This window comes from Talpa europaea, assembly GCF_964194135.1.
Source record: "Talpa europaea genome assembly, chromosome: 7".
Lineage (NCBI taxonomy): Eukaryota > Metazoa > Chordata > Mammalia > Eulipotyphla > Talpidae > Talpa > Talpa europaea.
In genome coordinates this window covers 92895829-92922868 of record NC_140074.1, presented here as the reverse complement: position 1 = coordinate 92922868, position 27040 = coordinate 92895829, and the positions used below count along the sequence as shown (strand labels likewise).

The 27040-nt window shown below is 46.1% G+C and overlaps 2 protein-coding genes across 2 annotated transcripts in view; both read left to right on the top strand.

Annotated features, from left to right (window-relative positions):
* Positions 1 to 21709, top strand: part of PIK3R6 (phosphoinositide-3-kinase regulatory subunit 6) — a gene marked incomplete at both ends in the record, with an annotated part of 38498 nt that extends 16789 nt beyond the window's left edge. Inside the window, 7 exons of the mRNA XM_084237917.1 lie at positions 689 to 799; positions 3985 to 4072; positions 5825 to 5895; positions 6344 to 6434; positions 9010 to 9125; positions 20914 to 21026; positions 21559 to 21709. Coding sequence (XP_084094043.1) covers positions 689 to 799; positions 3985 to 4072; positions 5825 to 5895; positions 6344 to 6434; positions 9010 to 9125; positions 20914 to 21026; positions 21559 to 21709 — 741 coding nt within the window. The remainder of the gene's footprint in view (positions 1 to 688; positions 800 to 3984; positions 4073 to 5824; positions 5896 to 6343; positions 6435 to 9009; positions 9126 to 20913; positions 21027 to 21558) is intronic.
* Positions 21710 to 24791: 3082 nt separating this feature from the next.
* MFSD6L (major facilitator superfamily domain containing 6 like) lies at positions 24792 to 26653 on the top strand (the record flags this gene model as incomplete). The annotated part of the gene is made up of 1 exon (XM_084238637.1): positions 24792 to 26653. The coding sequence occupies exon 1, from the start codon at positions 24866 to 24868 to the stop codon at positions 26651 to 26653; it is 1788 nt and encodes a 595-aa protein (XP_084094763.1). The 5' UTR covers positions 24792 to 24865.
* Between the last annotated feature and the right edge of the window lie 387 nt (positions 26654 to 27040).

Here is a 27040-nt window from a genome sequence, read left to right as displayed (position 1 = left end):
CCCTGGGTTTTTGTTTTGGGGGAGATTTACTGTTTCAATATCCATGATTGTGATTGGTTCATTCAATTCTTCTGTTTCTCTCTGGTTTAGTCTCTGTGAACCGTATTGCTCTAGAAATTTGTCCATTTCTTCAATGTTATTGAGTTTATTGACATGTAATTGTAATTGCTTATGATATTTTTCCTTTCTATGCCATCTGTAGTAATTTCTCATCTTTCATCTCTAATTCTGTTTATTAATTCTCCCTTTCTTCTTTGCTAGCCTAGCTAGTTAATTTTGCTTATCTTCTCAAACCAACTCAGATACCACAAAAACTGAAAGCTATATCAGACAATCAGGTCTTACTCCCAGGGCTACCTGGCTGGCGAGAGTAGCTGATCCAAACCTGGAACCCATTCCAGACCCTTTCATCACCAGTTATATTCTCAAGCGTCTTGTCTGCCCCAAGCACTCAGCACAGTGCCTTCCATACAGAATTACTCAATATTTCTTTTGCAATTGGAATAAATCAGGATCCCTGAGGACATGGGACTTTTAATTAGGATTAGAAATAGGGTGGTAGGTATGTTGAAGGACCCGTTGGGCTAGTATATCACAGAGGGCATGTGGGGCCTTAGAATTTCTCTTAGAAAATAGCACTTCTCAGAGTTGTTGAAGGAAGGTGGCCAAGACATTCTCTCCCTCACAGCCTCCTGCCCTGGACACATCCCGCACTGTGGACCCCTTCATCCTGGATGTCATCACCTACTATGTCCGCATGGGCACCCAACCCATCTATTTCCAGATCTACACAGTCAAGGTAAACTTCCCACCCAGGGCTCAAAAATGTCACCAGGACTCTCTCCCTCTCTGTCACATTATCTGTCATCTTGGTGTGAAAGCATCCACCAGAAGTTCCAAGGCTACATCTGGCTTTGCAGCCCTGATAGGAAGAGGGCTTTCCTTTCCAATAGTTGCAGAAAAGTCCCAGGATGGCGACAAGTACTTATACCTGCACTAGTCCCTATGATCTCTTGGATCACCTGTCACCTGTGCCAGCGGGGCGGGGTCCCCATCTCCATTTCCTTATGACTCACTTGACCTTCATACCATGGCAGTCTGGCTCCCCTAAATCCATTCTTGCCTCTAACTATCATAGCTGCAGATGTGTGTCACTCCCCACTAAAAGTATGGATCCCCCAAGATAAGGGACTATACTTCATTCTTCTTTGGAGCTCCTGCTACTAATACAATAAATTCTGTGTGTGTGCGTGTGTGCATGTGTGTGTGTATCAGAGTGGGTCATGTGTTACTGGGGGACAGGCAAAGGGGTTTGGGTGTAGAGCTAAGGCATTTTGGGGTAGTAAAAAGTTCATGGTTTTGTGTGCTGGTTCCTCCACTTGTTAGCTAGCTTATCACAGCCACCTCTACCTCTCTTATTCCCCGTCTTTAATATGGGAATAATAATCCCCCCCTTGCATGAGGGTTCATGAGAATTCAAATGAGTAGAAGAATAGTAAATAGATGGGGGAAGACTGAGGCAAGGAGGTTAAGTACACAAAGGGTCTGCTCTAGTGGTCAAGAACTTGAATGGAAACCTCAGCTGTGCTACTGTGACTCTGGGCAAGTTATTTAACATCTCTGAGCCTCAGTTTGGAGGTCCCTAAAATAAGGTTAATGACACCTACCTCCCAGGGTTAAATGGGGTCCTGTCTATCAGCTCTGAGAGGATCCAGCACACAGTCAGATGTCCACAAAGGGGACTTGAGTTCCTCTCCCCCAGCTCCCTGTCACTTGTTCCCACATGCCTTCTGCCCTGTTCACCATCCTCCCCCGGCCCCACTCACATCCCCACAGCAAACCTTAGCCATGGACACTTGGACATACATGTGGAATTCAAGTGAAGGTCCCTTGCTTATAAAAATCTAGCAACCATTGCCTTGACTGGCCATTCCTTATTTCTAGGGACACCCCATGATACCCACTCTCCTGAGATTTTTGTGTCTGGGAACTAATTTCTCATGGCACCTCTGCTGCTATCTTCCTATCTTACTGGATTCTTGTTCTTCACTCTGCATCCAGTGGTAGAACTTCTGTATGTCACCTTCCTGATTTTGACCTAAGAGAGAAATTCAGATTTCTTTCTTTGATTTCCAAAATGCAAGCCAAGACAACATGAACCAAACAAATAAATGGGAAATCCCCCTCAAGCTGGTAAAGGAAGTCAATGTCCCAGCAATGCAAATATCTCAAAGACCAGGCACTGGTCACTGCTGTTCAGCCAGAGGCTCCTGGAGCACATCTGTGGCCACAATGGACTGTGGTGTTGGACAAGGGGTGATTTGGTGGTGGGAGAACTACAGTGACCACACCTGAGGGGAGAAATCCTACACTGTCAAAAAATTTACAACGGTGTAAGAAAAAAGCACATCAGGACCTCCCTGGTGGTGCAAGGAGTTAAGCATAGCACTAAGAAGCCTCTGCAGCACAAGTTTGATCCCCAGCCGGCCAGGGAGCTGACCCACATGGTGCAGCAGACCTCCTCTGGCTCACCCACTGCTCCCCTCAGCAGTGTATTTCAGTTAGTCTGTCTGTTCTGTTCCCCACTCTGTCTCTGGTGAATCCTCTCACCCCCCACACCTCTGGCCTGTACCCCAGTTCTTCTGTGAATAGATAAATAAATCTTTAAAAAAAGAAAAAAGAAAAGAAAAAGCACATCACTAAAAAATAAATTAATAAAAAAAAGTTGGGGGCCTTCCTGTTGTCACAGCGGGTTGAGCACAGCGCTGTGAAGCTCTCGGCAGCCTCTACAGTGCAGATTTGATCCCGGCCAGCCAGGGAGATACCCACATGGCGCAGCAGACCTCTCCTGTCGTGCCCCCTGCTCCCCTCAGCAATGTATTTCGGTCATCTGCCTGTTCTGCTCCCTGCTCTGTCTGGTGAATCCTCTCACCCTCCTGCACCTCTGGCCTGTACCCCAGCTTTTGTAAAAAATATATAAATCTTAAAAAATAATAAAATAAAAAAGGTTGGATTTCTGGACATGTTGCAGTGAGGAAATGAACCCTTGGAGAACTGTGAAGCATCTTGGGAAGGGGTTTAGAAAGAAGAGGTTATAGGGCTTGGACTTACGTTAGGGGATTTGGGAGTGGGTTCCAAAAAGCAGGACCTTACTCTGGACTGGATGCCTGCAGGAAGTAGGAATAATTCTATGTTTGGATTCCTCAGTTGTTCTTACCACAATTCTTTGATTCTAAGAAGCAGCAGCTGCTCACGTTTGCTGCCATGGGAGGGTAGGTGGACATGGCCTGCGTTGTATTCCTGGTATTGCCTGTGTTTGAACATGATTGTGATGTGTCTGATGCCTACAATGTTGGCACCTTTGAAACTGTGCACGGCCAAGGTCTCACTGAGTGCCAGCCCTGCTCCCGGCTCTTCACTCCTCATTTCAAAAACTCCAGTGATCATTATTCCCTGTTGTTTTGACATCTCCTCTCTTGTCCTGTCACACTTTGCCTCGACCTCTTCTTGGTCCTGCTTCCCTCAGGTCCCTCTCCACCCCCCATATTTCCTCAAACAGTTCTCCCTAGCTCTCCCCTCTGCACGTGCTGCATGTCCAGGACAGCCAAGTTCTCCTTTCTGGCCCCCACCCTTTCATCCTTGCCTTCCAGTGTCCACAAGGGACTATTACTCTTCGCTTATGTGCATTTTTGTCCCCTCACTCCCACCATATTGTTTACAGGGAATCTGGGTTTCAATAGTAGTTTCTCCCACTATTTGTAAATATGCTAGATAGCTGAAGATGGGATAAATGGGTAGCTGTCTGGATAGAGTCAGATCCAGTAATCACTGGGTACAGCTCAGAATCTAGCATTCACAGAATGTCCTCTGCCCTGGACTGTCTCTAATCACCCACATCCTTGGGCTTTGGGGGCTACAGGGAGAGAGGGGAGCTGCCTCTGACAGAGAGTTGGCCTTCTCCAAACCTCCTCCCTTCCTCTCCAGATCTTCAGCAACCTGAACCCAGACCCTACAGAGGACATCTTCCTCACAGAGCTGAAGGTAAAGATTCAAGACGCCAAGCTCCCCAGAGGTGAGCATCTGTTTCCCTTTCTAAAGTTCACCCTGATGTGTGGAGATTTCTGGACCTACTAAACATAGAGCTTCCATATGATCCAGCAATTCCACTCCTAGGTATTTACCCAAAGGACACAGAAACATCAATTCCAAAGAACACCTGCACCCCTATGTTTATAGCAGCACTGTTTACAATAGCTAAGCTTTGGAAGCAACCCAAATGCCCAAAAATAGATGACTGGATCAAGAAGATGTGGTACATATATACCATGGAATATTACTCAGCATTCAAAAAAGATAAACACATGCAATTTGCAGCAACATGGATGGCGCTGGAAGGGATCATGCTCAGCGAAATAAGCCAAAAAGAAAAAGAAAAATACCGGATGGTCTCACTCATAGCAGGAATCTAGAAAACTTAAATAAGGGACCAGGAAAATGAATAACTATAAGAAAGTGAAAATCAAAATCAACAGAAAACTATGAACCAGAGACACTTTTAGGGGGGCGGGGGCGGGAGGGGAGGGATTGGGGTCAGAATGGGGGGGCTGCAATTGTATGGGGAATATAACAATAAAATTTATAAAAAAATAAAATAAATAAATAAAAATAAAAATCGTCCCCCAAAGGAATATTGGTCCTTAGCATGATTGCACTTAACACCACTCTATAAAGAACCTATTTGTGACATTTATCTTTGGTATAGCTCAGAAAGCTATGCTTTGGTACTGAACAGGTCAAGTCTTAGAATGTCCACAGTGCCTTCTGAGAAAATCTGACTCTAATCCATCCTCGGATGCCTAAGAAATAATATTTTGTGCCTCAAGATTGCCACAAGACCTGTCAAATCATAGATGGGCTAATGCATGGCCTAGCAACTATAAAAAATAAATGTTCTGAAATGTCATTCACTTCCTGGAATTTGAACTAGAAATACCAGCTTAATTGTTGGAAGCTAAGAGATTCAAAGCTGAGGAGTCCTTGGAAAAGAGTTGGGCCATCAGAGTCACTGCATGCTGATATCTGCCATGACTGGCTTTTCTGCTCTGCCTCTATCTCTTAGAATTACCTCACCTTCTCAAGGGTGAGATCCCAGCAGCCATGTTTCATTGAGTAGCCTTCTGTTTGCTCATATTTTTAATTGAACACTTCTCCCAAGATGGAATTGCAGTCATCTATTTTTGGGCATTTGGGTTGCTTGCATAGCTTAGATATTGTAAATAGTACTGCTATAAACATAGGGGTGCAGGTAATTGGATCAAGAAGATGTGGTACATATACACAATGGAATATTACTCAGCAATCAAAAAAGACAAACACATGCAGTTTGCAGCAACATGGATGGAGCTAGAAGGGATCATGCTCAGCAAAATAAGTCAGAAAGAAAAAGAATAATACCAGATGGTCTCACTCATAGCAGGAATTTAGAAAACCTAAATAAGGGACCAGGAAAAAGACTAATCAATACAAAGTAAAAATCAAAATCAACAAGCAAAAAAAAAAAAAAATAAAGTTCACCCTGACTCAGTTTCCCCAAGCCCCATTTCAGAACATCCTCTCACCTCTCACCTAATGAACCCCCATCCCATTTCTGTTGAGTACCAGGTGCCCTTGGCTTCCTTCAAACTCAAGGGCAGCTGGCACCAGTGGGGTGCCGCCCTTCCATCTAATGAGCGCTTAGCTGAAGCCTCAGTGTGGAGGGGAAGCCAAAGCCGGGAGGGGTGGGAAGGGCTGGAAGTCCCACTTGCAGCCTCTTCTGATTCCTCAGAAGGTATTTCGCCCAGAAGAAGAGGGATGACCGAGGTTCCAGGGGCAGAGCTCTCCATTTGCTACCAGAAGGTCAGTGGCCAGGGAGTATGCTGCATGGAAGCAGGTGTCAGGGGCCTGGGGGGAGTGGGGAGCAGATGAAGCCAAAGGAACCAAATGTTCTTTTCCTGAGGCTGCCCCAGAGTTTTCCAGCCTTTGCAGAGTTTTGTAAGGATGGGTGGGTTGCAACTGGCCTTATACATAGATGAATAGACCTTATACATAGATAAGTAGTCCCTTGCCTAAAACAATTGTCTTTACTAGCTGACCAGATGTGCTGGAGACCTAACCCTTTGGGTCTGGAAGGTTAAGCATGCTCCCGAGGCAAGGAGTGCGCGAAGGCGTTATTAGCTAGCCCCTTACTGAGCATCAGTGACAGACAGGGCTCTTGGGGCAGAGGCGGGAAGCAGGATTGTTAATGTGAGGTGCATGCATTGTCCTGCATGAGGACCCCCATACATCCTTGCATCCCCCTCCCCAGGCACTACTCAGCCACCGGGCCCGAGAGGTCACCGTTTCCCTGCGGGCCACCGGGCTGGTCCTGAAGGCCCTTCCAGCCAGTGACACTGAAGGTGAGGAGCTAGGAGAAGAGAGAGAGAAAGAAGAAGGGTGGAAAGGAGAGAGGGTTGGATGACCAGAGGCTGGACGAGCCTCCCAGATGTCCCTCCCCCTCGGACCACAGAGTGAAACTCAACATGGTAAAGTGGAGGGGGGTGCTGCCAGGATAAAGAAAGGTCCCACACTCGCTCTTAACTGTGGAGCTTGCATTCTGACACTGGACAGCCCCTCTGCAGCCGTGGGGACCAGCAAGAAGGTGGAGGGACCACGTGCACTCACCCCCCTGCCTCTGCATGGGGCTGCAGACTAGTGGCATATTGTGTGGAAATTTTTGATTTTGAAGTTTGTTCCATGGGGCAAGGCAAGTACTCTGCAGTTCACAGAAGTCACCATGAGTTGAAATGACCTAATTTTAACTCATTATTTAATTATAGATGTACATTAGATATTGTAAGTTGCCAGTTATCTACATCTAAACTATAGAAGATAAAACATACCAATTCTCGTGCATACAATAAATTATAAATGAGCTCTTATTAGGTCCCTGGTCACCTGGAATAACGCAAATGTTGATAATGTGGATTACTAACCACTGCACACGTTTAACTATGGCAATATCTCTGTCAAACTTACTCTTTTAAACGTGTTAACATTATGAGATCGGTATTATAAGTATTAGCAAATTTATTACCAGAGAGGACACTGAAGCAAAAAAAACCAAAGAATTTACCCAAGGTCACATCCATGAGGAAGAGTCAGAGCTGGGACTTGGCGCCAGGGAATCTCACACAGATCCCATGTCCCTTACCGACTCCTCTCATGGCCTCCCCTGGGACTGCCAAATCTCAACAGGTCAGACTTCAGGAATATCACCCACAGAGATACTTCAAGGAGATGGTTTCAGAGCAAACAGGAAGTTTACCTAGGCAGAGATTTATCTGCTTCAGTACTTCACCCCCAGTGCCTAGCACATGTCCTGGTAGAGTAGATACTCAATAACATTTGCTAAATAAACAAAGTGCTACTTTACACCCAAACTTTGTTTTAAAAAATGAACCAATCTGGAAAATTCCACAAGAAATACAGAATGAAGATACATATTAGCCAGGCTGGAATGCCTGTGATAATCCTCTCCTGTTCCTCTTCTCCTATCCAAATATGAGTAACCACTCTGTCTCTAAAATCCTCCATGGCTTTGCTAGCCTTCCCACTGTGACACCTCTGTCTGTAAAGCCGTTCTTTTATTATATGGGCATCATTGCTCTCGTAAGAGCCATGGCATCTGGCACAAAAAAGAAACCCAAGAAATAATGATTGATTTGATTACTTCCTGATAAAATGACTTCCAAGTGCATTGAAATTGTAGATGATAGGAAACTATCAGCAAGACATTCTTGCTGATTTTTTAAAAAGATTTATTTTATTTATTTATGCATACAAGAGCTGGGGTACAGGCCAGAGGTGTGGGGGGTGAGAGGATTCATCAGAAACAGAGTAAGGAACAGAACAGGCAGATCTACTGAAACACACTGCTGAGGGGAGCAGCGGGAGAGACAGGAGAGGTCTCCTGCGCCATGTGGGTCACCTCCCTGGCCCGGGATAGAGCTCGTGCTGCAGTGGTTGTGGATAACCTCATAGTGCTGAGACTTAACCCCTTGTGCCACCAGGGAGGCCCCTTGCTGATCTTTAATACCATGAAGGAGAGGTATTATTTAGGCCACAGGTCTTAGCCTTGGGTTCCCGGTAGCATCACAGAGTGAGTGGGTCAAGAGCAGAGATCCTAGAACCAGATGGGCAGTCTTCCAAGTCCAGCTTTGCTACTTACCATCAGTGTGACCTTGGGCAAGTTACTTGTGACCTCTTTACCGGTTTTGTCATTTCTTAAGTGGAGATAAGAAAAGATAATGATTTATGTGCATATAGTAAACTATAATGTTAGCTCTTATTGTTTCAATTGTATTTCTTCATAGACCTCTTTCTACCCACCCAACTCTAATGTGTGTGCTTTCTCCAAATTTTCTATCACAAAACCCAATCAGAACTGGTCTGATGATGCTAGAAGCCTCCTATGACATCTAAGAACTCTCCTTAGTTGGCCGAAAGGGAATGTGTACCAGGCTTTCCTGGTACACATGATGAGCTATTACAGAAGTCAGGGGAGACTCAACTTGTTGGCACTAATGCTCCCCTACCTCCTTCAGTGCCTCTGTTGTACACCAAATCCTGAGCAGGTGTTCCCTCCATTCTTAGCTTCCAGGGGAGTTAAACAGAATGTTCTTGGGGGGACAAAGAGGTACAGAAGGAGGTGAAGAAAGGTGTTGGCTTGGTGGTGGCTATGATGCCTGAGGATACAGAAACACTGGATTCACCAGGGAAGAGAGATGCATGATTAAAGGGAACTGAAACTTGGCTAGGATGGAGGTGGAGTAGGGGAGTGGGGACTGAGCAGAGTGTAAGGGTAGGTTAGAATGGGGAAAAGGGGGACAAGGGGTTCATGGAAGTCTTCTTCGAGCCTAGAATTGCAAACCCTCCCATTTCTCTGGATGTCCATACACAGCTGTCCCCAACCACCCATCTCTTTCCTTCCAGTTTCAGGGCCCACCTACTGCTCCCCAAATGCTGCTCCAGTTACTGACCACATGTGCCTAAATGTCAGCGTGATGGAGGTTGTCAAGTCCTCCAACTTGGCAGGACGGTCCTTCTCGGTAAGCACTGGGTACCCAACCAAGTTGCATGACTGGGAGCCCCAGGGGAAGGGTGATCAGAGACCAGAAAATGACAGCGGAACACATAAACAACAGCCCAACCTAATCAAGCCAGCCCTTTCAACCTCATTGCCTGTACTGCTGCCCTTTCACTTTATTGATACTTATTTATAGGGATTTCCTTATTGATAAAGACACAGTACACATCCTTTTACCTTCCTGATGGCCCCTTTGGACTTTACTTCCCTGCTCGGCTTGGTCTTGGATTCCATGATCACACCCGAACCATGTTCTTGGACACCCTCACTTCCCCAACACCACCCACCAGGCAAACGCTCACTTCAAGCCACCTATTCAGGGATATGCCAAGTGCTTCTGGAATCAATGAATCCATCCTACATTCATGTAGAAATTGGCCATCACAAATCCATGACCTCCTACCTCAACTGGATCCTTAGCACCACTCAATCCTCCTCTGTCTCTTCCAGGCTCTTCTCCATCTGTTTCCAGTTCTTTGTTCTCCAGCTTTGACCTCTCCCCCTCCATTCCCTTCCTCTCAGCCCATAACCATGCTCAGCTCTTTTCCATGACAAAAAGAAAACTCTCTATCATGACCCAGCTACCTTTCCAGTTACCACTGAATCTCCTTCCTTCGCTTCTTGGATTCTTGGGACACCCTTAGGGGTCCCTTCCAAAGACTGTCCTACCCATTGCCCTCTACTCACAACCCATCCCACTGTAGGAAAGTCACCCCCATGTTGCCAAGGTCACTCTTTACCCCTTCTATTTCTTTATCCTCCCCTTCCCTATAAGCAAAAGTTTAGTCATTCATTTTGGAAAGTGCAAAAAACACAAAGAAGTAGATCTGCTAATATTCCACTACCTAGAGAAGGAAGAATTATTATTAACATTTTGAGGTATAAACATCCAGCCTTTTTTTCCTATGTGTTTTTACACAGTTGATTGCTGCAATCACACTGGTCTATAACTTGACATTTTTACTCAAAAATATACTAAAGCATTGTGAATATGTCTTGGTAGGGTCTTACTTGGGTCATTATTCTGTGTGTCATTAAGTATATTTCATGTAGTATTTGTTCTATGATGGCTACATTGGCCATTTAATTGATTTCTTATTATACATTTAAGTTTTCATTTCTGCCTATTATAAGCTAGAGTGTGAGGAACATACTTAGGGAAAAATATTTGCTAAAAATCATGGTTATTTACTTTTTTAAAAAATGCTTTCAAGTGCCATCACTCAGTTAAATGGCATTTATACTGTAGGAATTTTTATGTATTTTACCAAATTGTTCTGCATATGTTCCCCCCTTACCATAGTGTTTAAGAGTTCCAGTTTCACTGTACAATGACTAACTTTTTTTATCTCTCCAAATGTAATTGTCAAAATTTTCATTATTTCAATTAATATTTTTTTCTTTACCAATGGAGCTGAGTAAGTTATTTTTATTGATAATTTCTATTTCTTCATTGTCCATTTCCTGTTTTATTCTTTTTTAAAAAAATATTTATTTATTTGTGTATGCAAGAACTGGGGTACAGGCCAGAGGTGTAGGGGGTGAGAGGATTCACCAGAGACAGAGTGGGGAGTAGAACAGGCAGATCCACTGAAACACCCTGCTGAGGGGAGCAGCAGGCAAGCCAGGAGAGGTCTGCTGCACCATGTGGGTTGCTCCCTGGCCGGCCAGGGATCGAACTTGTGCTGCAGAGGCTGGTGATAGCTTGGTAACACTGTCTGTAACCCCTATGCCACCAGGGAGTCCCTCCTGTTTTATTTTTGTCCTATATTAGTGTTGTGATATCCCTTTTTTATGATATGAAAACACTAACCCCTTATTTGTCATATGTTTCTCAACTTTTTAACGTTTTTTTGGTTTGTTTGTTTTGTTTTTTTAAAATAAATTTTATTTTTATATTCCCCATACAATTGCAACCCCCTTATTTTGACCCCAATCCCTCTCCTCCCCGCCCCCCAACCCCCATAGAGTCTCTCTGGTTCATAGTTGTTGATTTTGATTTTCACTTTCTTATAGTTATTCATTTTCCTGGTCCCTTATTTAAGTTTTCTAGATTCCTGCTATGAGTGAGACCATCCAGTATTTTTTTTTTCTTCTGGCTTATTTCGCTGAGCATGATCCCTTCCAGCGCCATCCATGTTGCTGCAAATTGCATGTGTTTATCTTTTTTGAATGCTGAGTAATATTCCATGGTGTATATGGACCACATCTTCTTGATCCAGTCATCTATTTTTGGGCATTTGGGTTGTTTCCAAAGTTTAGCTATTGTAAACAGTGCTGCTATAAACATAGGGGTGCAGGTGCTCTTTGGAATTGATGTTTCTGTGTCCTTTGGGTAAATACCTAGGAGTGGAATTGCTGGATCACATGGGAGCTCTATGTTTAGTAGGTCCAGAAATCTCCACACAGCTCTCTATAGTGGTTGGACCAGTTTGCACTCCCACCAACAGTGCAGGAGAGTTCCTTTTTCTCCACATCCTCACCAAGATTTGTTGTTGGTAGTTTTTTAATATGTGTCATTCTCACTGGTGTAAGATGGTATCTCATTGTAGTTTTGATTTGCATTTCCCTGATTACAAGTGATGTTGAACATTTTTTCATATGCCTGTTGGCCATTTGCATTTCCTCTTCAGAGAAGTTTCTTTTTAGCTCTTCTGCCCATTTTTTGACAGGATTATTTTCTTTGTTGTTGTTGAGTCTCAGCAGCTCTTTGCAGATTTTTGTGATCAGTCCTTTATCATTAGTGTTGTGTGCAAAAACGTTCTCCCAGTCTGTGGGGTTTCTCTTTGTTTTGGTTATTGTCTCTTGTGCTGTGCAGAAGCTCTTTAATTTGATGTAGTCCCAGCTGTTTATCTTTGCCTTTACTATCACTGCTTTGGGTGATGTGTCTGTAAAAATGTCTTTGATGTGCATATCATGTAGTGTTTCGCCTCTATTTCCTTCTATGTTTTATGGTTTCAGGTCTTATGTCTAGTTCTTTAATCCATTTTGAGTTGATTTTTGTGTATGGTGTGAGGTAGTAGTCAAGCTTCATTCTTTTGCATGTAGCGACCCAGTTTTCCCAGCACCATTTACTGAACAAACTTTCTTTGCTCCAATGCATATTCTTTGCTCCTTTGTCAAAGATTAGTTGACCATAAATCTGTGGGTTTACTTCTGTATTTTCTATTCGATTCCATTGGTCTGTGTGTCTGTTCTTGTTCCAATACCATGCAGTTTTGATGATTATGGCTTTGTAGTATAGTTTGAAGTCTGGGAGTGTGATGCCTCCATTCCCTTCTTTTTTTTTTTTCAGGAGAGCTTTGGCTATTCGGGGGTTTTGGTGATTCCATATGAATTTCATCAATAATTGTTCTATGTCTTTGAAGAATGACATTGAACTTTTGATTGGAATAGCATTGAATCTGTATATTGCTTTTGGTAGGATGGCCATTTTAATAATGTTTATTCTTCCAATCCATGAGCAGGGGATGTGTTTCCATTTTTTTGTGTCTTCTATTTCTTTTAACAGTGTTTTATAGTTTTCTTTGTATGGATCCTTTACCTCTTTTGTTAGATTTATTCCCAAGTATTTGGTTTTTTTTGTTTTGATAATAAAAGGGATTTTTTTTTTATTTCTTCTTCTTCAGATTTACTGTTTGTGTATAGGAAGGCTACTGACTTTCGCATGTTGATTTGTATCCTGCCACTTTACTGAACTGATTGATGAGTTGAATTAGTTTTTCTGTGTAGTTTTTGAGGTTCTCTATGTATATTATCATATCATATGCAAATAGTGATAGTTTGACTTTTTCTTTTCCTATTTGGATTCCTTGTATGTCTTTCTCTTGTCTTATTGCTCTGGCTAGGACTTCCAGTATTATATTGAAAAGCAGTGGTGAGAGTGGTCATCCTTGTCTTGTTCCAGATCTTAATGGAATTGCTTTCAGCTTTTCACCATTGAGAATGATACTGGCTGTGGCTTGTCATATATGGCCTTTATGATGTTGAGGTATGTTCCTTGTATCCCAAGAATTTCAAGGGCTTTTATCATGAATGGGTGTTGCACTTTGTCAAAAGCTTTCTCAGCATCTATTGATATTATCATATTTTTTTTTTATTTCTTTTTGTTGATGTGTTGGATAACGTTGATTGATTTTCAGATGTTGAACCATCCTTGTGTCCCTGGAATGAATCCTACTTGGTTGTGGTGAATTATCTTATGTATACATTATTGGATTCTGGTAGCTAAAATTTTATTGAGGATTTTTGCATCAGTGTTCATTAGGGAGATTGGCCTGTAGTTTTCCTTTTTTGTGTTGTCCTTGTTCGGTTTTGGTATTAGTGTAATGTTGGCTTCACAGACATGTTTGGTATTGTCCCTTCCTTCTCAATTTTTTGGAAGAGTTTGTGAAGGATAGGCACTAATTCGTCTCTGAATGTTTGGTAGAATTCATTTGTAAATCCATCAGGTCCTGGGCTTTTGTTTTTGGGGAGGTTTTTGATTACCATTTCAATTTCGCTGCTTGTAATTGGTCTGTTTAGGTGTTCTATTTCTTCTTTATCTAGCTTTGAGTGATTGTAGAGTTGTAGGAATTTGTCCATCTCCTCTAGATTGTTGAACTTGTTTCCATATAACTGTTCATAGTAGTTACTGATTATTCTTTTGATTTCTGCCGTGTCCGTTGTGATTTCTCCTCTTTCTTTTATGATCCTGTTTATTTGTGCTTTCTCCCTTTTTTCCTTCATGAGTCTGGCTAGGGGTTTGTCTATTTTATTTATTTTTTTCGAAGAACCAGCTGTTGGTTTCATTGATCCTTTGGATTGTCTTTTTAGTTTCGAATTCATTTATTTCTGCTTTGGTTTTTATTATTTCTTTTCTTCTACTGGTTTTGGGTTTTTTTGTTGTTGTTGTTGTTCTTTTTCTAGATCTTTGAGCTTCAAGATTAGGTTGTTTCTTTGAGTTCTTTCTTGTTTCTTGATGTGAGCCTCTTTTGCTATATATTTTCCTCTTTTTACTGCTTTTGCTGCATCCCATACATTTAGGAAATTGGTGTCCTCCTTGTCATTCAATTCAAAGAATTTTTTAATTTCTTCTTTGATCTCCTCGTTAGTCCAGTGGTCTTCCAGAAGTGTGATTTTCAATCTCCATGAGGTAGGAGTGTTCCTTGCCTTCTTTTTATGGTTTATTTCTAGTTTGATGCCTTCATGGTCAGAAAAGATGGTTGGTATGATTACAATCTTGGTGTATCTGTTGATGTTTGTCTTGTGTCCCAGTATGTGATTGATCCTGGAGAATGATCCACGCGCACTTGAGAAAAATGTGTACTCAGATTTTTTTGGGTTTAGTGTTCTATAGATGTCTGTTAAGCCCAAGCACTCTAGATCCTTATTTAGAGCTTAGTGTCTTTACTTATTTTTTGTCTCATTGATCTATCCATTGTTGATAGTGGTGTGTTGAAGTCTCCCACTACGTATGTGTTTTCTCTGATGTCTGTTTTCAGAGACGACAATAGTTGTCTGATATATATTGGTGCTCCTTCATTTGGTGAATATATGTTAATGAGTGTTATTTCTTCTTGAAGTATTGTCCCCTTGATCACAATGTAGTGACCATTGGGGTCTCTTTTTACCTTTTTGAGTTTGAAATCTGTTTTATCTGATATAAGTATAGCTGTTCCTGCTTTCTTTTTTGGTCCATTTGCTTGTAGGATTGTTTTCCATCCTTTAACTTTGAGTCTATTTTTATCTTTTGTAGCTAAATGTGTTTCCTGGAGACAGCAAAAGGTTGGGTTTTGTTTCTTAATCCAGCCTGCGACTCTGTGTCTTTTTATTGAAGAGTTTAGTCCATTTACATTTAGAGTTAATATTGATATGTTAGCATCTGTATTTGCCATTGTGTTTGTCTTTCCTTTGATTTTATTTATTTTTTCTTTTAATAACTTTTTTTTTTTTTTTGGCCTTCTTTCATTGTAATTCGTCCCTCTGAGGTTCTGGCTTTAGGACTCCTTGTAGTATTTTTTGGAGTGGGGGTTTAGTTGTAATGAAATTCCAGAGTTTCTGTTTGTCTGGGAAGGTCCTTATTCTTTCTTCATAGAAGAAGGAGAGCTTTGCAGGATAGAGTATTCTTGGTTGGCATCTGTTTTCTTGGAGTCTGTTGACTATGTCCCTCCACTCTCTCCTTGCCTGTAGTGTTTCTTTGGAGAAGTCTGATGTCAGCCTGATTGGTTTCCCTTTGAATGTTATCTGTTTCTTCCCTCTTGTCACCTTCATTATTTTTTTCCTTGTCTTGGATTCTTGGGAGCTTTACTATTATGTGTCTTGCTGTGTTTTTCCTTTTGTCGTGGAAGTTTGGTGTTCTTCTTGCTTCTTGTATATCAATTTTCAGCTCCTTTTTCGTGTTTGGGAAGTTCTCTTCAATTATATCCATGAATATTTTCTCTGTTCCTACATCTCTCTCCTCTCCTTCTGGGATTCCTATAACTCTTATATTTCCTTTCCTCATGGAGTCAGATAGTTCCCGAAGTCTTTCTTCTGTCTTTTTCCTTCGTACTTCTCTTTCCTTTTCTGTGTTGTATCTTTTTATTTATGTGTCTTCAAGAGTACTTAGTCGTTCTTCCATTTCATCTATTTCTGCTTTCATTGCTTTTCCCAGAGTTCTTTAGTGCCTCCATTAATTCTTTGATCTCCTGCATTTCTTTTACTTACCCCTTTAGGGACTCAATTTCATTCTTCTAATCGTTGATTATTTTTCCCTTATCATTGTTTTCCTTTATGACTTCTGTCAGTTTTTTAATCATGGCAATTTTAAATTCTCTTTCTGGAAGGTTCAGAAGTTTTTCCAAGTTACTGTTGTTGCAATCCAGGGGGTGGTTTTCTTTCTGTGGTGTGCTTTTTTCCTGAGGAGTTGCTGGGTTGTGTGTGGTTCTTCCACTCCCTACTGTCTGTTTTCTAATTTGCCATATGCATTGGGACACTGTGTTGCTGGGACTGGCCGGCATCTTGGGTGAACTTCTCCGCTCCCCTCTGGCTCCTCCAGGAGCCATCTGTCGGTTTCAAGCAGTCTTTACTGAAGAAAGGTCCCTGTTCTAAAATGCCGATGTGGGGACATGCTCCCCTGCGCACCTGGTCTGCCCCAGTGGTGGGTTCCCACTCCCCCTCTGGGCTGGGACTGCAGGCTAGAAGGGGCCTGGGGTGGCCGAACTTCCCAGCTCACCTCTGGCTCCTCCGGAGCCTTCTGCTGGTTTCAGGCAGTCTTTACTGGAGAAATGTCCCTGTTCTAAAATGGCGGTGCGGGACGTACTCCCTGCGCGCCTGGTCTGTGAATCAACTTTTTAATGTTTTTATGATTTTTTTATCTAAGATAGATTTATATTTTAATACCGAAAAATACACAGAATTTTCCTTTGGTGATTTCTGCCTCTGGTATGAGTATACAGTCCATATGTTTGCTTCTTTTTCAAATATTATATTTCATCAAATTAAAGACATATCATTTTATATTACGCTAAGAAACAATGCCTCCTAAACTTCATGAACAATGCTTTCTTATCTTATAGTTGCAAAATACTTACTAATTTCATAGATGTTAAAATGTGGTTGGGGGAGTTTTAAAATCAATGAAAATGATATGCCTTTTAAAAGGAATATTGTTCATTTCCCATGGTTTTTGTTCCTTCTCATATCTCTTTATTCATTTTAAATATTTTATCTAATAGTCTGATTTATGTAATTACACTATAATTACTGAGAGCCTGATCCTTCCATTTATTAGGTCCACAAAGTGCATGGTCATTTAGTTCCTTGTATGTATCCTCAACTATGAGCTCATCTTCATTATCGTTTTATCTATGGGAAACCTGAGTGGAAAACATCCTTCTAGAGAGATTGTGTGTTTGCCTTTGCTAAGTGCCTCAGTGATGGTATCAGTCCAGGAGCCTATATCTACTTAATTTTTTGGCTCAAAAATTTTGAGCCATGCAGACAGTGTAAATGTGTAGTCCTAAACCAAAGGTTAGCAGCTCAGAATCTCTTGAGGGAACTTTACAGCTTAGAGAGTGCCTGCCCAAGTCAGAGCTAGGTATGTGTTAACCGTTGTTTTTATTCCATCCCTTCCTCCCCTGTGTCTCTCATTTTAGTGGCACTGTCATTCACCAGTCAGATACCTGGAAACCTGCTTGAAATCTGGGAGTCATCTCAGATGCCTCCTCTTCCTTATGGCCCCATGTCCTGCTGGTTGTCTCTCTTAAACACTTCTCAAATCTCCCTTCCTCTCGGGTCTCCTTCTGGTCTAGCTAGGATGATTGGCTGTCCCAAGTAGCCTGGCACTAAGTGGTAAAAACAGGAAAGTTCCAAACACATCAGGACAAGTTAGTCACCTAAGTTGACACCCTCATCCACCCCCTTTTCCTAGATCCAAATGCCATTGCTTCCAGCTGCTCTCCCTGATCCCAAGCCAATGCTCTTTAGTCTACCTTCCACATCTCTGCTGAATACAGGACTTGAATATGTCACACTGTGCTTGAAACTCCTCATCCTCTATCTATGGCTACGGCCACCCCTTGCAGGCCCTGTGATCCTGGTGTTTGCAGATGTCCTGGCTGTCACACCTCTGCCTTTGCTCATGTATGCCCTTTGCTTGCCCTGAGACCCATTCTCCCCATCTCTTCCCCATCTTCCTTCCCATAATTCCTGTTTCTCCTTCCAGATGAAACTCAAGTGCCATCTCCCCCAGGAAGCCTTTCCTGATGCTCCTCCCCCTCCCTGTGCATCCACCATTCCCTGGTGAGCAGGGGGACCCTGACCCCACCCCACCCACCCCGGCCGTGCTCCCACAGAGCACAGAAGCCTGTGCAGTGCCATAAATCACAGACTCTTGTGTGGCAGTGGCTGGCAACTCTGGGCCCTGTTGTTCTCCCCAGCACTCCCTCACATGAAGTGACCCATGCCGGGAGATCCCTGGAGGCTTGTCACCTAGTCTACCTTCCACCTCTCAGGATCTCACCCTAAAACCAAGCTCACTTTTTTTGTGTGTTTTTTTTTAAGATTTATTTATTTATGCATACAAGAGGTGGGCTACAGACCAGAAGTGTGGGGGGTGAGAGGATTCACCAGAGACAGAGTGGGGAACAGAATAGGCAGACTGACTGAACACACTGCTGAGGGGAGCAGAGGGTGAGTCAGGAGAGGTCTGATGCACCATGTGGGTTGCTCCCTGGCTGGCTGGGGCTCGATCTCTGCTGTGGTGGCTGCCAACAGCCTGATAGCGCAGTCTTTAACCCCTGTGCCACCAAGGAGGCCCAAGGCTCACTTTTTCTGATGCAGTACTGCCTGAAGGAGAGTGGCAGTGAAATCTGCCTTCCTACTAGGCAGCTCTGGGTCTAGGCTTTAGGCTCCAAGATGGCCCTGTGTATGCCCATGTATTTCCTCTTTTGAGGTCAGTTCCTTAGAGTAATTTCTGTTTTTCAAGACCTTTTTAAACAACCTGGCTGTGGGCTTTTTGAAAATCTAAACTTATCACCCCAGTGAGTTCTCTTTCACCTCTGCAGTGACTCTCTGAGGGAAATTCCAGCAGCTCTGCTTTGCCCTGTGAGTCAGCAGGGCCAGGTACAAGTTCTGTCCAAATGGATCAGATGATAAACGCTGAGCAGCAGTGGGAGGTTGTGGTGAGCGGGGTGAGGCATTGCAGCTCAGAGAACAGCAGGGCAAGGGCATGTGAGTGGCTTGGTGAGTTTAAGGGGCAGCAATGATCTTATTTGGGGGGACTGGAAGTATGATATAGAAAACGGGTGAGAAGTGATAGAATTGGGACTTTGGGGTGTGGAACGGAGGACACCACCAGTAAACAGGAGGCAAGTAGCATGAGCCAGGACTGGGACCCTTTGCAAATTTGCATCTGGCTCTTTCAACTGATGTCATGGCCTCATTTATAGACTAAAATCCAAGACTGCTGTGGCCCTCATGGCCCCAAACCAGGAAATCCAGGTGTATCTGGATATGTAGGCCAGTAGGGGAAGCAAAGGCTTCTGCCTGCACTGTGGGCAGATGGAAGGAGAACCGAGAGGTCCTCCGTATCCTGGGTCATGGAGGCCCAGATCCTGCCAGAGACACCCAGAGCAGACAGACACAGTAGACAGAGCACTGAGTCGAAAGTCAGGGAGGTTACCGCCCGTAAACCGTCAGTGGGTCACATTCAACATCTTTACCCTGGGGACCTGGACTTTCCCTCGCCAGCTGCAGTCAGTTCAGTGGGGGCCATAAGCTATCATTAATTGTGTGCACCTGGCTCCCCCACCCCCAGCTCTCTCAGGACTCTAGCCTCTCTGCAGTCTTTCTAGGTATTTCTGGAAGGTCACTGATGACATCCCAGTGCCTGAAGTCATCCAGTTAGCTAACCAGTTAGATTCCACTGCCTGCCCCATGGCCCCCCACACCACAACTGCCCGCCATAACCAAGAGCTCCCCAACACCAAATCTGTTGCATCTTCTGTCACACAGCAGTGGGGAGGCCCCTTCCTTCTTTCTTACCAAGATTTTGGTAAATCTTTGTTTTTCTCACAACCCACCTGTCCAGACTTATTTAGGTCTATAGATAGATTGATAGCAGGAGGGGGCTTGGGTGAGAAGGCAGGCCATTGAGTGAAAGCTCCACTGTGCCTTCCACTTCCCCTCTGACAGCTGAGGCTGTTACCCAGGCTTGGCCCCTTCTCGGAAAATTATACCTAATAGTAATAAACAGCAACACTAATACAGAGTTTACCGTATCCCGGGCACTAAACATATACTATCTCTTTTAATCTTCACAGCAGTCCTATAGGTAGGACTATAATATTACCATATTTTTTTTTCCTAGATAGATGAGAAACAAAAGCACAGAGAGATTAGGAAATATGTCCAAAGTCACACCGCCAGTAGTGGCAGGGCCAGGATTAGAGCCCTGGTGGTCTGGCTGGAGACTCTGTGCTTTGACCTTCCTCTTGAGAGATTCTCGCACACTCTTGAGAGATTCTTGCATACTCTGCCCACAGACTTCTGACTGATCTGCTTCCACCCCACAAAAGTTCAGCAGAAATGCCAGGATGTGCTTGACCCCTCAGTCGAGGCTGCTGCTGTGCCTCTGCTCTATGCCAGTGCAAAGGTGGATTAGTCAGCAGTTCTCAGCCCTGCCTACAATAGGGAGCTTATTAAAAATGCCTATGCCTGGGCTCGACTCCAGACCACTTAAACCAGAGTCTCTAAGTTTATGAAAGGTGATTCTGATGAGCAGTCAGAGTGGAGAACACTTGAATGAGATGTACTCTCGGACTCTGGAGACTGGAGTGTGGTGGGTGGTGAATCGCCCGGAACTGCCGTCTGCATATGGAATGGGCCAAGCCCAGAAAGACCCCGTGAAGGCCCTGCCTGGGGCCTGGCCTGCTCCAAATCCCTGCATGGGATCAGGACTTAGAAAACACACATAACAACATACCTGTCATGGAGGAGGTGCCCCAATAACTTGAGAACCCAGTGATTATCCCCCACATCTTCCCAGGTTGTGTTGGAAATTAAGAACAACAGGTTGGGGAAAGGACTACAAAAGTAAAGCGAGACCCAAGGCCAAGGGCAACAAAGTAGCCATTTCTGTAGGTTGGTCACTATTCAGAATCACCTACAGGAAGAGTGCAGGGTACCCCATGTGCTGGACTGAGGAAACCACCAGAGTCCAGGGGAGGAGATGACCAGGGCCATCTGTCACTAAGGTGAACCTCACACAAGTGATCTCTCTGTTGTAGACGGTGACAAACACTTTCCGGACAGCCAACATCCAGATCCAGAGCCAGGACCAGAGGCTGCTGACGCTGTTTCTGGACAAGGACAGTCGGCGCACTATCAGGGATGTGGTCAGGTGAGGCTGGCCGGCTGCCCCAGGGCTCCATGGCCCTCGGGACAAAGCTAAGCAGCAGGCAGATCCTGTGGCTAGGCGGGTGGCCCTGATGGATATGAACTTGGGCCACTGCCCTATGATTTGAAGCCAGGAAGAAGAGCTAGTGAATGGCTGACCCAGGCAACATCAGCTATTACAGTTTCCTGGGATTCATATGCACACTCAGCCTACAGCCCTTCTCATCCAGCCCCAGCCCTATACTGGTTTTGACTTCTCCACACAGGCTGCCCTCTCTTGGCAGCCATGTCCCAGCTAATGCCACGCTCACTGGTTTCCCCTGAGGAGGAAGCAAGCACAGGGGAACTTGGCCAGGCTCGCGGTCCTGTTCTGGGATGTCTGCCCAGATCCCAGGTGCTCTTTCTTGTCCTGATCCTTTTTTTCTACATGAAACTTTCTCCTCTCTATCCTATAATAATGGGGCTACCTTTAAAATGCCCCAGGGAAATTGGATCGCTACAATCAGTCTCCTGAGCTGGCCTCTCTCCACCCACAGATTTGAGGTTGCTCCCTGCCCAGAACCCTGTTCTGAGGCGCAGAAGTCCAAGGGGCCATGGCCCAAGGCCCAGAAGGAGGTGGAAAGGACAACAGCCAAGTCCAAGCCCCTTCTTATGCCTATCAACACGTTCTCCGGTATCATCCAGTGAGCCTGAAAGGGCAGCGGAAGAGCTGAGTCTGAGAACAGTGTGCCTGAGAGGAAGAATACACTAACCCACCAGCCCCGAACCCCCATCAACAGCCTGCACACATCTCTCCTGGTTGAGAGGAAAATGACAGATTCAATAAATGCACACTAAAGTGTTTCTGCTCTCGTTTAACCCCAGCAGCATTTGCACTTTCATAGAACAGTCTAACCGAATGAATCCATTTAGGCCAGGTAAGAGCCCAGCTCCCCTGGGTGGCTTCTGGCCTTGACTAGCAGCCAGCACACGCCTGGGGCATGGAGAGGCCCTGGGAGTGATGGGACAGCCCAGGATGGCACCGGCAAAGTTGCACACACGCTCAAAGCCCAGCGCCTTGCACAAATGTCCACCCCTTCATTTCTTTTCAACCCCCATCTCTCCCTCTCAAGCTCCCCACCAGCCCAGCCCTTAAAACCAAGGTGAGTGCTGCTGTTTGGGCCAGGCCCTATGGACTGAAGGGACATGGGGTGTAGGCAAAGACAGCTACACCTCCTCCCTTCCAAGGCCACTGCCCACCTCCCTCAGGCCACTGCTCACCTCACCCGCTCCCAGGCGCACCTCTTTCCTGGTTGAGAGGAAAATGTCAGATTCAATAAACGCACACTAAAGTGTTTCTGCTCTTGTTTAACCCCAGCAGCATTTGTACTTTTATAGAACAGTCTAACCGAGTGAATCAATTTAGGCCAGATAAGAGTTGTGTGAAGAATTTCTGGGGTTTTCTGTACTGGGCCACCCTCTCCTCACTCACATTGCCTTAGGGACTCCTGACGGGTACTGTCCCAAAGTAGCGGTTATTGTCCAGGCTAGTTTCAAAGAAGCTAGCTATTAAAGACATCAAAATTCTTGACTTTGGAGTTAAAAGACTTACATCATAGGGATGATCAGTGACACAACACCATTTCCTCCAGGGCTAGGCATGGGGTGGGGGAGGAAGGAGCAGAACATAAAGACTTGGACACGAGTCCATCCCTTTCACCTGGTGGGTACCAGAGTAAGTGGGGAAGTAGGGAGTGGTGGAAGAATCCCTTCCAAGTTTTGTGAGTGGGGGGGGAAGGTCCCAGAGTAGAGAGGGAGGTGCTTCACCTGGTAAGCACAGGGGCAGCACTTGAGCATATTCCCTACACCTAGGAGGCTGGTGTAGAAGGGGCTGCCTGGGGTGTCTGGGTAGCCTGGCCCACAGTAGCTTTAGAGAGAATATCTATGTCCCCCTGGGGCAAGGGAAGCAGGAAGGGTTTTCTTTGGTAATTGAGATCATTGACATGCTTTTTGCATGAGCACAAAGAAGCCCACACCACCTCTCACTGTAAAAGGAAGAGGTGCAGCTGTGAGTGGCAGCAGGGACCCCAAAACCCAAAACCCAGATGTGGACTGCAACACCATGATGGGTACCAGCACTGGAATGCCGGCCTCTCCATGGAGATCAGCTCAGGACAGGTGAAGACAGAGAAGTGAGGCCCTCTGCTGAAGCTGCCCCTGCAGAATCCAGGTAGGTGAGCACTAGGGGCACCCCTCAGTGTGACTGTGGTGATTTTAAACAGGAAATAACTAATGTCACTGAATTTGAGTGAGTTCACCTGAGTGTGACTAGATTTTTTTTTCTGCCATTAGGATAATGCAAAATGATTCCTATCAATTTGGGCACTCACAGTTTTGTAAGTAAATGTTTGCAGAGTTTACAGTTGTTAGAGCTGAGTGAGGGCTCTGGTTTCCTGCCCCAACAACCTCTCTGCCAGCTTACAGTGAAAGCAAGTCATAGACCAAATTCTTCTACACGTTCAGATTTGTGTTGGCAAGTAGCCCCTGCCTCACATCCCATCAGCCAAACTGGGTGTTCTGAACAAATCCTACGTGAAAAGTTCACAGAAGCAGTGGCTGGACACTGACCCATGTTGGAATAAAGCCTATGGCATCATTCCCAAAAGTTTGGACTACTGGGATCTCTAGATTTGTATACCCTATTTGCCAAAGGAGGAAATGCCTCCAAAAACATTCTAACCAATCCATGTGGTTTGGACACCACTGATTTTGCCAGTGAAATTTTGCCAATATTATGCTAATTAACAAAGCATCTTCTGTTGATCTAAGATCATTGACATGCTTTTTGCATGTCGACATGGGTTTGCTGACTTCAGAGTGTGGTTTTTGATTAAATGTTAGCTAACCACCTCTAGAAAGTGTTCTCCCAAATTGGGCAACTAACCACCCTTAGGTCCAAACTAAAACTACCCAATACATAAATGCTATTAATTGGGATTAGGGTGGCTACCAGGATGGGGTTCTGGAGTGCCACTCCAAGACAAACCCCAGCTGTCAGCCTTCTCTAGAGATCATCCCGGCTGAAGACAACTGTCTCTCAAAGTCATGCTTCTTCTGGGGTAGCTGGCATTCAGGAAAAACAGTTCTGGGCCCTGCAGACAAAAAGAGCAGCCTTCCTTAGCGCCTTGATTCTGATGGAGACAGACAATAAGCAAGATAAACACGCGATGCCTTTGGGAAGTGTTCTGGGCAGTGATGGGTGCTAGGGAGAAAAATAAAGCAGAGAAGGGGCGGGATTTGTCAGTGACGGTGGATAGGGATCGTCCCTTGCGTTGGTGTCCTCTGATCAGGGGCGTTTGAGAAAAGACCTGAAGGAGATGAGGGAGAGAGCTCATATCATGAATTCCATTCTTTCACCGGATCTTGACTCTTCGGGGATTTAACTCAAGTTCAAGGTAGCGTCGAAGCCCTGAGCTTGGGGCGCACCCTGCAGGCGACAGGCGGCGGTCCCCCCGCACCTACGCACGGCCGGCAGGTGCGGCGGGATAGCGCGTTCACCCGGCCCGGGGAGGAGGCGGCCCCGGGACGTGGCAGGTGCAGCTGGCAGGTGTGCCCGCCCGCCCGCAGGTGCACCGCCCGGGGGCGGGGTCATTTCCGGGTCGGTAGCCGGACGTGGGGGCGGGGGAGCGGCCGTTGACCCGGAGACCACCGCGCCGCCCGAGGCCTGCAGCGCCGTCCAGCTCGCTCTTCGCCCCGCGCCTGTCTCCTGGGGGCATGGCGTCGCGCCCACCCCAGCCGCCGCCGCGCCTGCCCTGCGCCCAGCTCCGCCCGCCGCCGGCCCGGGTCTGACGCAGCCTGAGAACCATGAGCGCCAACCCCCAGTGGGACATCAGCAGGGCGCTGGGGGTGGCCAGGCTCTTCCACCTGGTCTGCGGGGTCCGGGATGCCTGCGTGGCCCCGTTCCTGACCCTCTACCTGAGGCAGCTGGGCTTGACCGCGCCCTGGGTGGGCATCCTGATGGGAACCAAGCACCTGATCGCAGCCTTCTGGGCTCCCTTCTGTGCCTTCCTGGCCCAGAGCTACCAGAAAAGGAGGGTGCTTCTGGTGGGCTCGCTGCTTGGATCGGTGGGAGCCAGCCTCTTGATGGTACTGGTGCCGCCGTTGGACAAAGACCTGGCGTACCTCTCCTGTAATGAAAGCGACTTCGTGACCACCACGATCCTACCATCAGGGGGCGCACTAACTGGGAACGTCACCTTAGCCCAAGAGCCAGCCTCAAAACACCCAGCCTCAGAGCCCAGTCTCCCAGCCAACAGCACTGGGACGGTGGAAGCCTCTGGCTTCAGAAAGGGACCCGCTGGCCAGAGAGACCAAGAACCTTTCAGTCACCCGCCTGGCTATTTTGTGGTCCCTGCTGAAGGAGCCAGGAACAGGCCCCAAGTTCTCCATCCTATCACTTCAGGAGTGAAAGGGACTCCCTGGCAAGATGCTTTGAAGCAGGTCAGTACTGCTATCCCTTTGCCTGCTGAGGATACAGCGCTGGAAAGTCCAGCCAACTTGTCCATGGCCAAGGGGGACGCCCAGGCCCTGGACCTCTCCATGGAAGGGTTGCAGTGGACTTTCACCCTCTCCTTGGGCTCCATGGTGTTCTGGGAGCTGCTGACAGCCCCTGTGGAGCAGGTGGCGGACGACAGCCTTTATGACTATCTGGATTTTGTGGACGCCACGGACCGTTACCGAAGCCTGTGGGCCTGGAGGCTGCTGGGCATGTCGGCAGGCGTGTGTGGCATCGCCGCAGTGGCGGGGCAGCTGGATTGCTTCCTGACAAACAGCCCTCAGGGTGTGGTGCACTTCTATGGCTACTCACTGGTCAGCGCTCTGGCCTTCCTGGTGAGCATTGCCTTCCCCATCCCCATTTGCAGGCGGCGGGAACCCACCTACAAAACTGTCAAAGCGCTGTCTCTCATAGGGGGCGACCCCCACCTCATCCTCCTAGCCTTCACTGTCTTCCTGATAGGCGCTGCCACCAGCACGGTGCAGAACTTTCTGTTCTGGCACATGAAGGACCATGGGAGCAGCGAGCTGGTCATGGGTTTCTCGGTCGCCCTGGGCTTGCTGGGGGAGGTTCTGCTTCATCCGCTGAAAGCGCCACTGCTCAGGAAACTGTCTAGGGTGGGCACAGTGGGGCTGGGACTGGGCTGCCTGGCAGGGCAGCTGCTGTACTACTCTTTCCTCTGGAGCTGGTGGTCTGTCCTCCCTGTTCAGATCTTGAGTGCCATCAGCAGTGGGGCTCTGTGGTGGGCAGTGGGGGCCTTGATAGCGGATCTGGCCACCCCGGGAACCGAGAGGCCTCTGAGTGCCTTGTTCCGAAGCCACTTTTTGGGGGGTGGGTCCAGCTTGGGCAGCTTTGTCGGGGGCTTCGTGGTGATGCGCTTTGGCCTGGCTGTGCTCTACCAGGCCTGCTGCGTGTCCCTGCTGCTCTGGCTGGCTTTGCTCCTCGCCATCCAGCCCAGGCTGCCCCAGGAGCGGAAGATCAACTACTCGAAGCTGCTGGCCATGGAGGCGAGTGACACGAGTGACTCTGAGCAGGGGACCGAAAGGGACTGGCTTGTGAAGGCCATGAGGGAGGAGCACTCTGACTGGAAGGGCTGAAAGTCAAGAGGTACTGCTCTGCAAAGGAGCCAAAGAACTGGATTAAACTCAACTCGCTGAAGACAGAATCCATGCATCCTCCCAGGGCTGCAGGGAGCCTTGGGAGAGAGAAAGCACGTCTATGTCAAAGCCCCACAGGATCATCTCACTGCAAGATCTTCTTACGTTTACAGTAAACGGAGATTTAACTTTTCGCTGTTGCTTTTTTTTTTTTTAATAATGGAGGAAGAATACATTTGCTTAAAAAAAAAATGAGAAAGAAAGCGTTCTCTTGGTATCTACTATATTCTGATGCATTAGGTGGGAGCTCTTAGTACTGAGTCTGGTGCTGTTGATTTCACCTAGCTGGAGAGCTGGCTATGCCCAGAAGGCAATGGGACCTGCAGG